The sequence below is a fragment of the Lathyrus oleraceus genome, chromosome 5 (assembly GCF_024323335.1).
Source record: "Lathyrus oleraceus cultivar Zhongwan6 chromosome 5, CAAS_Psat_ZW6_1.0, whole genome shotgun sequence".
Taxonomy (NCBI): Eukaryota; Viridiplantae; Streptophyta; class Magnoliopsida; order Fabales; family Fabaceae; genus Lathyrus; species Lathyrus oleraceus.
The window spans coordinates 601,259,513-601,270,755 of NC_066583.1; the positions used below are offsets into that span (position 1 = coordinate 601,259,513).

At 37.9% G+C, this 11,243-nt stretch overlaps 1 protein-coding gene and 1 non-coding gene across 2 annotated transcripts; both read left to right on the forward strand.

Annotated features, from left to right (window-relative positions):
* The first annotated feature begins 3,570 nt into the window (after positions 1-3,570).
* On the forward strand, positions 3,571-8,927 carry LOC127086886 (callose synthase 12-like). Its single transcript, XM_051027706.1, has one exon. The coding sequence runs from the start codon at positions 3,637-3,639 to the stop codon at positions 8,881-8,883; it is 5,247 nt and encodes a 1,748-aa protein (XP_050883663.1). The 5' UTR covers positions 3,571-3,636; the 3' UTR covers positions 8,884-8,927.
* Positions 6,545-6,625, forward strand: LOC127089946 (small nucleolar RNA J33). Its single transcript, XR_007791493.1, has one exon. It is a non-coding gene; the product is annotated as a small nucleolar RNA J33 (small nucleolar RNA).
* Positions 8,928-11,243: the final 2,316 nt, after the last annotated feature.

Consider the following 11,243-nt stretch of genomic DNA (forward strand, 5'->3'; position numbering starts at 1 on the left):
ACAGAATGTTGAGACTTGTTGCCTAACATTCTGCAATCTGTTTTATGAATATGAGTAGTGCATATTTTTTTTGAATATGATGGTTCATCAGTATGTATAACATCTTTCATGTCTTTGAATGTCACAACATTGTTTGCTTGATTAGATTCAGATTCATCATCATTAGTGACATTGTAGATTCTTCTTTGTTTTCTTGAAAAACTTGAGCATTCAGCTTGAATATGTCTAAAATCTTTGCATTTAATACATTAGATCCCTTTGCACTTGTAAGAATAGTTGAGATTTTATCTTTCACCATCATTTTCTTTATGTTGAATGTTCTTGACATTTGTAGGGATATTGTTCCCATATCTCTTGTCAAGTTTTCTCATGACTTTACTAAAGATATTAACAAACCTGAGATTTTCTTCATAATTACATTCTAACTGGTCTTCACAATCTTAATAATTGCCTTTGGCTCTATTCTTTGGAGGATTCTTAATACCATCGAGAATCTTTGGACAATGAACCACTCCTCCTTTTTTGAAATTCTTCATCTTGAACAGAATAAGAACCCTGAAACACACCCAAACAAAATAGAGTGTCTGCTCTGATGTCAATTGAAATTTTATTCTTAAAAGGACATATGTTGGACTAGATGCCTGGGACAATGTTCATAACTGTTTTATGATAAATAATAGATTATGGGGATAGATGTCATACACGATGTGTGAGACATTATATACCAGAAAATAAAACTAGTCACACAACCAAGTTATGACAAGTTAACTTATACAAGATGATAAAAAAGAAAAGCAATAAAGAACACAATAATTGCTAACTCAATTAAGTGTAAATCACACCTACATTTTGTGTGTGTGTGTGTGTGGGGGGGGGGGGCATTCTACCCAAGAAAGTAAATCCATTATTCTCTAGAATTAGTACAAAATGTTTTAGATGAACAAGCCCCTTGTTTGATGCCATTCTTCTTAATTCTTCCATAGTGTATTTCTATTTAGAATTCCCCCTAAATATGAGAACCCCTTTTCACTTTCTCTCAATCACTAATCCTAAGTAATCAACATCAATAAACACAATGATGAATGTTAAATTACAACTTAACTAAACAAGCCAACTAATATGCCTTATGAATGAAGCAATGTCGTGGTGTACAATTAACACAAACACTTTATTCTCAAGCTTATAGAATTAATGTCTTGGAACAAAGTTTTACAACTCAACTAACAAACCAAATTTTATGCCTTAAGATATGAATCCATTCACTAGATTGGTGCACAATAATAACTCAAACAAAGACTCAAAAATAGAAACCCCGACACAAAGAGTCTTCACTACATGCACAACTCAAACTAGAGGTTTGAGTCTCCTTAAATAGAAATGCTTCTTCTGAGCTTTTTCAATGGGCATTAGCAACTTTTTATCTCGTCCAGAAATATAGCAGATTCTATTTTAATTTTCTTCTTAACAACCTCCAAAAGATATGATTTGGTTTTATTCAAATTCAAATTTAAATCTCCATTTAAATTGAATTGATCTCAGCGAATATTTAACAAACAAACCCACATAAGTGCATTTCTAAATATAACAACAAATCTGGTTGAAATCAATCATAAACTTCACACACAAAAATGCGACAACATTGACCTGCTGAATAAGGGACAAATGTTGCACACATACTGGAACATCGTGTCCCACATGTGTCCCTTATGCACCAAAATAGCTTAAATACTCCATGTTTTTGTGTGCATAATACAACCAATCCAAAAGGAACGATAATTAGCATTTACTTACTTTGCCCATTATTAAGTCGATATAATTTATTTTAACGTTTTTTGGTTTAGGTGGTCGGCCTGTGGGATGAATTACAATAAATATCCTAGACACTTCATCACTCAATATCGAAATCTCTTAGATCACCTAACACTAAACTATATATTGCCATTAATCTAATTATTTCATAACAATTTATTTTTAATATTAACCATTTACTAATCTAATTTATTTGTTCTCTATAGTTTATTTGGAGGTCATATATAGGTTTGGAACATCATCACGAAATCAACGAAGAAGATGCAGTTGTTTGGACTACAACAACATTGATCATCAGGCTTACCACTATGGAGATGCACCATAGCGATCATGTGAAACTACAGTTCGACATGCATCAACAAATCCCATATCCTCGAGGTGCCTCAGACAATTGCAGAAATATAAAGTTAATGAACAATGGACATTTGACAATTGAAAATACTCCGTTAAAGCTAAATGTTGTCAATTGAGGCATTGTCATCAACATGTCTTAATCAACGTTGTCATGCAAACCGAATCTAAATCAACTAATAATTATATGTATTGGTACACATTGGTTACAATTGAGTTTTTCTCTGAATATAAGTATTTATACGACCCACGCAAAACCACTTACACATAACAAGCTTCAACATCTAACCTCTAACAAAATTACCAAACAACTCACACACAACACCATACCTAACAAAATTGTCAATCCATAAACACCCAAATCCACAACCAATACATGCCACACACCCAACCACAAAACCATGAGCATACCCCATACCACCACTAACATGCTTATTATCAAAACACCCAACAAACATATGTCGCCAACACATCATTCTTCCATAACCAAAATACCCAAGAAACATATGACACCAACACTTCCTACCATAGCCAAAATACACAAGAAACATATGACACTAACACTTCCTACCATAGCAAAAACATCTTAACATCACAACACTAAAACATCTAACAAACATGTGGCTACCAAACACTACAACAACCATTTCTTTATTTCTCCTACGAAGCATTCACACCAATGTCGTCATTGAATCGACCATACCGCTCACCAATAACCATATCAAGCCGAACGACACAACCCAACTACAACGACATGAGCAACGAACTCAGTTACAACAGTGCATCAATGCAGACACAAGACTGCGTAGAACTACAGGAACTTATTAGGGAATCTGATGATTATGATGTTCCAGGGATCTCGTATCAAACACCCGAGGTGAACCAACAAAGACAAGTACGAGAAAGGGTACATAGGGGATGTGGAATCAATGACATGTATGATCAAGCGAGTTGTCATCGTTAGTGTAAAAAATATTCTCATATATAATCAATTTAAATTAAATATTTTTAATTTTTATTCAATTTTTTTATTAATTAATTGAATTAAAAAAAAATATCTAATACATAATAGTCAGATAAATTGATACCTCATCCTATTGGTTGTACCTAAGCGTCAATTAAATTGACTTGACAAATAAAGTCACCTCTTATTTGTTTAATGTAATAGCCAATTAAATTGATATGTGTTATCCATTGAATTTTTGTTTCTCAAACATGGATATTTCAAAATTTAATTATTTAGAAAATTTGGTTGAAAAAAAAACAAAAATTCATAAAATACAAGGTAAGATTAGAAGAAAAAGAATGCAACGTGTTAACTATCGCGCCTTTTCTTCTACCTTTGTCTATCATTTCGCGCGGTGACCGTTACACTCATCTCCAACACAAGACCACTTCTCATTCTTCCTAACTAACTAACCAACTACCCACAACAAAAATTCTGTTTCGGCACACTCTGCTCCCAATCCCAATGATATGCCAACCACTCACCCCGACGACGACGTCGAACCCTACAACATCATCCCACTCCACAACGACCTCATCACCGACCACCCTTCCCTCCGCTTCCCCGAAGTCCGCGCTGCACTCTCCGCTCTCCGCACCGTCGGCGACCTCCGCCTTCCTCCTCGATGGCAACCTCACATGGACCTCCTCGATTGGCTCGCTCTCTTCTTCGGCTTCCAAAACGACAACGTTCGCAACCAACGCGAACACCTCATCCTCCATCTTGCCAACGCTCAGATGCGTCTCAATGCTCCCCCAGACAACATCGATTCACTCGACTCCACCGTCCTCCGTTCCTTCCGTGAAAAACTCCTCCGTAACTACTCCAACTGGTGCTCATATCTCGCCGTTAAGCCATGTGTCTGGCTTCCCAATCTCTCCGCCACTAACTCTGATCACCGCCGTGAACTCCTCTATGTTTCTCTCTATCTTCTAATCTGGGGAGAGTCTGCAAATCTCCGCTTCATCCCGGAATGTATTTGCTACATTTTCCATAACATGGCATTGGACCTCAGCATAATCTTTCAGAATCAACAAAATGACTGCGACTACACGCCATCCTATGATCCGCAAAACGGTTTTCTAGACAGTGTCGTGAAACCTATTTATGAAACCGTGAGATTTGAAGCTGAGATTAATAGTGGCAATGGAACAGAACCGCATGCTAAATGGAGAAATTACGATGATATTAACGAGTATTTTTGGACTAAGAGGTGTTTTAGTAAGCTCCAATGGCCTATAGATGCTGGAAGCAGTTTTTTCGTTGGAAAGCGCGTCGGGAAGACTGGTTTTGTGGAACGCAGGTCGTTTTGGAACTTGTTTCGGAGTTTTGATAGGCTTTGGGTGATGCTGATTTTGTTTCTTCAAGCTGCAATTATTGTTGGTTGGAGAGATAGGGGTTATCCTTGGCATGTGGTGTTGGAGGATCGTGATGTGCAGGTTCTGCTTTTAACTGTTTTGTTCACTTGGAGTGCTTTAAGGTTTTTTCAATCTTTGCTTGATATAGTTATGCAATGGAGGTTGGTTTCAAGGGAGACAAAGATGCTTGGAGTGAGGATGGTGTTGAAAATCATTGTTGCTTCTGGATGGATAGTTGTTTTTGCTTACTTTTATGCTAAGGTATGGTCGCAGAGAAACCATGATAAAAATTGGTCTGTTGAAGCAAATAAGAGGTTGATGACTTTTCTTGACGTTGCTTTTGTTTTTGTTATTCCAGAGCTTCTTGGTTTGGCACTTTTTATACTTCCTTGGGTTAGAAATTTTATGGAGAATAGGAATTGGAGGATTTTTTACATGTTATCGTGGTGGTTTCAGGGGAGAACTTATGTTGGTCGTGGATTGAGTCAGGGTCTTGTAGATAACATTAAGTACACTTTGTTTTGGGCTGTGGTGTTGGCCTCAAAATTTAGTTTCAGTTACTTTTTACAGATTCATCCCATGATTGCTCCATCAAAGGCAGTGTTGGACCTTACGGATGTGGATTATCATTGGCATGAGTTTTTTAAAAAAGGTAACGTTTTTGCTCTTGGGATACTGTGGATTCCTGTTGTTTTGATTTATCTAATGGATATTCAGATATGGTATTCAATATATTCGTCTTTGGTGGGGGCAACAGTGGGTTTGTTTGCACATTTGGGTGAGATCCGAAGTATGCAACAGCTGAAGTTGAGGTTTCAGTTTTTCGCCACTGCTGTTCTTTTTAATTTAACGCCAGAGGAGCAGTTATTGGATGGAAGGCGAACATTGAGTAGCAAGGTTAAGGATGCAGTTCGTAGGATGAAGCTCAGGTATGGGCTTGGAAAACCTTTTAAGAAGCTCGAGTCTAACCAAGCTGAGGCCAAAAAATTTGCTTTGTTATGGAACGAAATAATTTTGTCGTTCAGAGAGGAGGATATCGTTTCTGACAAAGAGGTTGAGTTGCTGGAGCTGCCAAACAATTACTGGAATGTCAGGGTTATACATTGGCCGTGTTTTCTTCTCTGTAATGAATTGTTACTGGCATTAAATCAGGCCAAAGACCTTGTTGATTCTCCCGATAGGAGGCTTTGGGGAAAGATATGTAAGCATGAGTTCAGGCGATGTGCTGTGGTTGAAGCATATGACTGTATCAGATACTTGCTTCTAGAGATTATTAGACCTGATAGTGAAGAGCATTCTATTGTTATCGTTCTGTTTCAAGAAATTGATCATTCACTTGAGATTGGGAAGTTCACTAAAGTGTTCAAAACTACTGCACTCCCCCAGCTCCACAGCAAGTTGATAAAACTTGTTGAATTGTTAAACAGAGGAAAAAAGGATCCTAACCAATTGGTGAACACCCTTCAGGCCCTTTATGAGATTTCTATCCGAGATTTTTTCAAGGAGAAAAGGAATAACGAAAGGCTAAAGGAGGATGGTTTGGCTCCCCAAAACCCAGTTTCTTCTACAGTTCTACTTTTTGAGAATGCCATTCAGTTTCCTGACACCATGAACGAGAACTTTTATCGCAGGATTCGGCGCTTGCATACTATTCTTACCTCCAGGGATTCAATGCAAAATATTCCAATAAATCTAGAAGCTAGACGGCGACTTTCTTTCTTCAGTAACTCACTTTTTATGAACATGCCCCATGCTCCTCAAGTTGAGAAAATGATGGCTTTCAGTGTTCTAACCCCTTATTATAGTGAGGAAGTAGTTTACAGTAAAGAACAACTCAGAACTGGGAATGAAGATGGGATCTCAACACTATATTATTTGCAGACTATACATGAAGATGAATGGAAGAATTTTATGGAGAGAATGCGGCGAGAGGGAATGATGAAAGACAAAGATATATGGACAGATAAACTAAGAGAATTAAGGTCCTGGGCATCCTATAGAGGCCAGACACTATCGCGGACTGTTAGAGGAATGATGTACTATTATAAGGCCCTCAAGCTCCTGGCATTTTTAGATTCTGCATCAGAAGTAGAGATCAGAGAAGGTTCACGTGAACTTGTTTCATTGAATCAAGATAGTTCAGACGGTATCATCTCGCAAAAGTCACCATCTTCTTCTAGAGCAAGCAGTTCAGCAAGTTTGTTTAGAGGCCATGACTATGGAACTGCTTTAATGAAATTCACATACGTGATTGCTTGCCAGATATATGGAACTCAGAAGGAAAGAAAGGATCCCCGTGCCGATGAAATCTTGTATCTAATGAAAAACAATGAAGCCCTCCGAGTTGCCTATGTTGACGAGGTTCACACAGGGAGGGATGAGAAGGAGTATTATTCTGTTCTTGTTAAGTACGACCAACAATTGGAGAGGGAGGTGGAAATTTACCGTGTAAAATTGCCAGGTCCCTTAAAACTAGGAGAAGGAAAGCCAGAAAATCAAAATCATGCCATCATCTTTACCCGTGGGGAAGCAATTCAAACTATTGATATGAACCAAGATAACTACTTCGAAGAGGCACTTAAAATGCGAAATCTCTTGGAAGAATTCAGGCATTACTATGGCATTCGAAAACCAACTATTTTGGGAGTGAGGGAACATATTTTTACAGGTTTTGTTTCCTCTCTTGCTTGGTTCATGTCAGCTCAGGAATCAAGTTTTGTCACCTTAGGACAGAGGGTTTTGGCAAACCCTTTGAAAATCCGAATGCATTATGGCCATCCTGATGTGTTTGACAGGTTTTGGTTCATAACTAGAGGTGGTATCAGCAAAGCTTCCAGAGTGATCAATATAAGCGAGGACATTTTTGCAGGTTTTAACTGTACTCTTCGTCGAGGTAATATCACACATCATGAATACATTCAGGTTGGAAAAGGAAGGGATGTTGGGTTGAATCAAATATCAATGTTTGAAGCGAAGGTTGCTAGTGGAAATGGGGAGCAAGTACTAAGCAGAGATATATATAGATTGGGTCATAGACTGGATTTTTTCAGGATGCTGTCATTTTTCTATACAACAGTGGGATTCTTTTTTAATACAATGATGGTGGTTCTTACTGTTTATGCATTTCTGTGGGGTCGGTTATTGCTTGCTCTTAGTGGTGTTGAAGCTGCTATGGAGAGCAACAGCAATAGTAATAAAGCACTTGCTATGATATTGAATCAACAGTTCTTAGTCCAAATTGGACTTTTCACTGCCCTTCCAATGATTGTGGAGAATTCCCTTGAACATGGGTTCCTTCAAGCTGTCTGGGAGTTTTTGACAATGCAGCTCCAACTTTCATCAGTTTTCTACACATTCTCCATGGGTACACGTAGCCATTTCTTTGGCAGGACTATCCTGCACGGCGGTGCAAAATATCGAGCCACAGGCCGTGGTTTTGTTGTAGAGCACAAGAGTTTTGCAGAAAACTATAGACTCTATGCTCGTAGCCATTTTGTGAAAGCAATTGAGTTGGGGTTAATATTACTAATTTATGCATCACAGAGTGTTGTAGCAACTAACACATTTGTTTATCTAGCCATGACCATCTCTAGTTGGTTCTTGGTTGCGTCATGGATTATGGCACCTTTTGTGTTCAATCCTTCTGGTTTTGACTGGTTAAAAACTGTCTGTGATTTTGACGACTTTATGAACTGGATTTGGTACCGTGGAAGTGTGTTTGCTAAAGCTGAAGATAGCTGGGAAAAGTGGTGGTATGAAGAGCAAGATCATCTAAAGGTAACTGGGCTTTGGGGAAAGCTTATGGAGATTGTTTTAGACCTTCGTTTCTTCGTCTTCCAGTATGGTATTGTCTATCAGCTAGGCATAGCTGCAGGAAGTACCAGTATTGCTGTTTACTTGCTATCATGGATTTATGTATTTGTTGTGTTTGGGGTTTGTGTGGTGGTAGCTTATGCCAGGAATGAATTTGATGCAAAACATCATATCTATTATAGGCTGGTCCAGTCAATTGTTGTAGTTCTTGCCATACTCTTGATAGTTGCTTTGTTGGAATTCACCGAGTTCAAATTCATCGACATTTTTACTAGCTTGGTGGCATTCATTCCCACGGGCTGGGGAATGTTATTGATTGCTCAAGTATTTAGGCCATTTTTTCAGCACACCATAGTTTGGCATGGAGTTGTTGCCCTGGCTCGTCTATATGATATATTATTTGGAATCATTGTTATGGCTCCTGTTGCAATACTATCTTGGTTGCCTGGCTTTCAAGCAATGCAGACCAGAGTTCTCTTCAATGAAGCATTCAGTCGGGGCCTCCGGATATTCCAGATGGTTACAGGAAAAAAATCTCAAAGTTAAATGTTATTCAATGTAGTTTTTATTCATTTGTAGTATTGGTGTAGTTGTTCTCTTATACCAATCTATTGCTAATAGAGAAGTTTTACAAGATCGCTATTTGTTTTTCTGCTCTTGAATGAAAGTGAAGAATCTAATTGATTTTGTCACTTAGTTAATTCTTCAGTCAAATTTGTTAGAGGTGACTATAATGCTGCAGCTCATAAGTTTGCTCAAGCTGTAAAAACTTTGGGTTCCAGATTTAATTGAGGAATGTCCAAACCTTGTGGCCTTAAGATAAGTACTTGATAAGAGTAAAACAACACAACCATTTAAAGCAGTAAATTTATTGAACTTGTGTTTATGATTTGGGTAAGTAACATTATAAGTCTTTTTTGCTATCCATTTTTCATCGTCTATGCTAGAGAAATCTGAAAAACAGCAAAAAGAGTATATTTGGAAGCTGAGAGCTCAATCAGAAGAATAATGGAAAAATTATTCCTTCCATCCAACGCATCCCATGTGGCCACTTGTTGAAGCTGCATATAATTAAGTCGTGTAGTGGCTTGCATTTTGTCATGTTTTATTTCAATTTCAGACAAAAGGCGTGGACTTCAATTTAACTATCAATGTCAATACTCAATATCACCAATCAATATATCAATTCATTCGTTGTATTAAAAGTAATAATTCATCTGTTAGTCATGTGCCTCGTGGCAATATCATATACATATACCATTTATACTACTCTTGAATATGGTACTTCGTATGTAATTTATTTAAACTCTAGCTAATATATATATATTTTTTAATTTAGATGAGTTAGATTTAGAAAATTTATTAGACTCGCTATTCCATTATGACCATTTAACTTGACGCTTTCCACTTAGACTTGGCATCCCCATCATGCATGAAAAGATGTCACTCCTTTGTAAAATCATTTTTAAAAATTTCGAAATTTGTAATCCAGACACGTGAATTTGATATTGCTGGGGTGATATTGAAAATTTGGAATAGGTATCGAAATTTTCAAAAACAGTGAGTAATTATACCGATTTTTTCAAAAATTTCAGTATTTTCATGAAATATTTATCGTAAATTTTAATATTTCCGGTACAAAATCTCATTGAATATACCGGAAATTTCGTAATTTTCGGTAGTTATAAAAATCTGGTTTTATACCGAAAATTTTGAAATTTCCGATATATATATACCATGGGAATTTATATCATTTTGAAAATTCCGGTATGTACCAAAATTTTGTTTTATACTGAATATTATGAAATTTTCGATAGTTGTTAATATTTTATTTTAAATTTTTTTTCCTTCTTTTGCAGGGGAATACAGAGGCAAAGACGACGCTATTGCAGGGAAAGTTGTTGATCGAGCGGTAGACCAAGCTAGGACTGTCAGGGGTGCTAAGGCTGAGTCTTTCCAGACACAGGTTAGATGAATGGCCCGAATCGGTTCACACCGGAAGCGTTTGGCTGAGTATGGTCAGTTCCGGGCACCTCGTAACACTCAATGCTGACCGATACTGTCAGTAGAGCAGCCTAGAGATGAGGTGGTGCTAGATGTTGCTGTTGCTGATGGAGTGGTTGAGGAGGTTGCATATCTGATTGTTATTGTAGATGAGGCTTGTTTAGAGGAGGTTGTTCGGATGGTCCAGCCAGATGCTGATGTTGTTGATCGGTCTCATTCGTTACTGCTGACACGGAGGTTACAACTCCTTCGGTTGAGCCCTCTGTGCACATGCACACTGATGGGGGATTCCCTGGAGGACCCATCGACCGGTCAGTGCTTACCGAGTATGCTGACCATGTGGCGTTATGAGTATGACAGTGAGAGGTATATGTCTTTTATGTTTAACTTTAATTTGTTTATTATTGTGCCATGAAAGCTAAATTAACAAGACTTCCGGCTGCTTGATTTTACCCATTGTTCCTTCACCGTGCTTGACGCCCCACTACTTAGTGTTTTTGTTTAGAGATGACACAAGGAGACATCTTCATTTCATCTTCCGTTTGGGGAGATGACTATAACTTTAGATGATGTCTCCTCATTGTTCCATCTTCCCATCGGCGGCAGATTCTGGATGACTCTCGTACTTAGCATGTCATTTGCATGTCAGATTGTTGCACAAGATTTGAGAGTGTCTGATGCGGTTATGCAGGAAGAGTTTGGCGTCAATAGGGCCACACATCTTCGTATGTCTTGGCTTCAGAAAACGTACGACAAGCTTGTGGTGACTGAGAGTTATGAGGCTGTCTTTGTTATCCTACGACGAAATGTCTTGTAGATAGACCTTGAAATTTTAGCATCTAACTCGATCGGTCCCTTTGTTATCCTACGACGCAATGAATTCCACATATCCTTCACATCAT

Excerpts from the sequence above, each read along its gene's own strand:
- LOC127086886 (XM_051027706.1), top strand. The coding sequence starts at position 3,637 with ATGCCAACCACTCACCCCGACGACGACGTCGAACCCTACAACATCATC.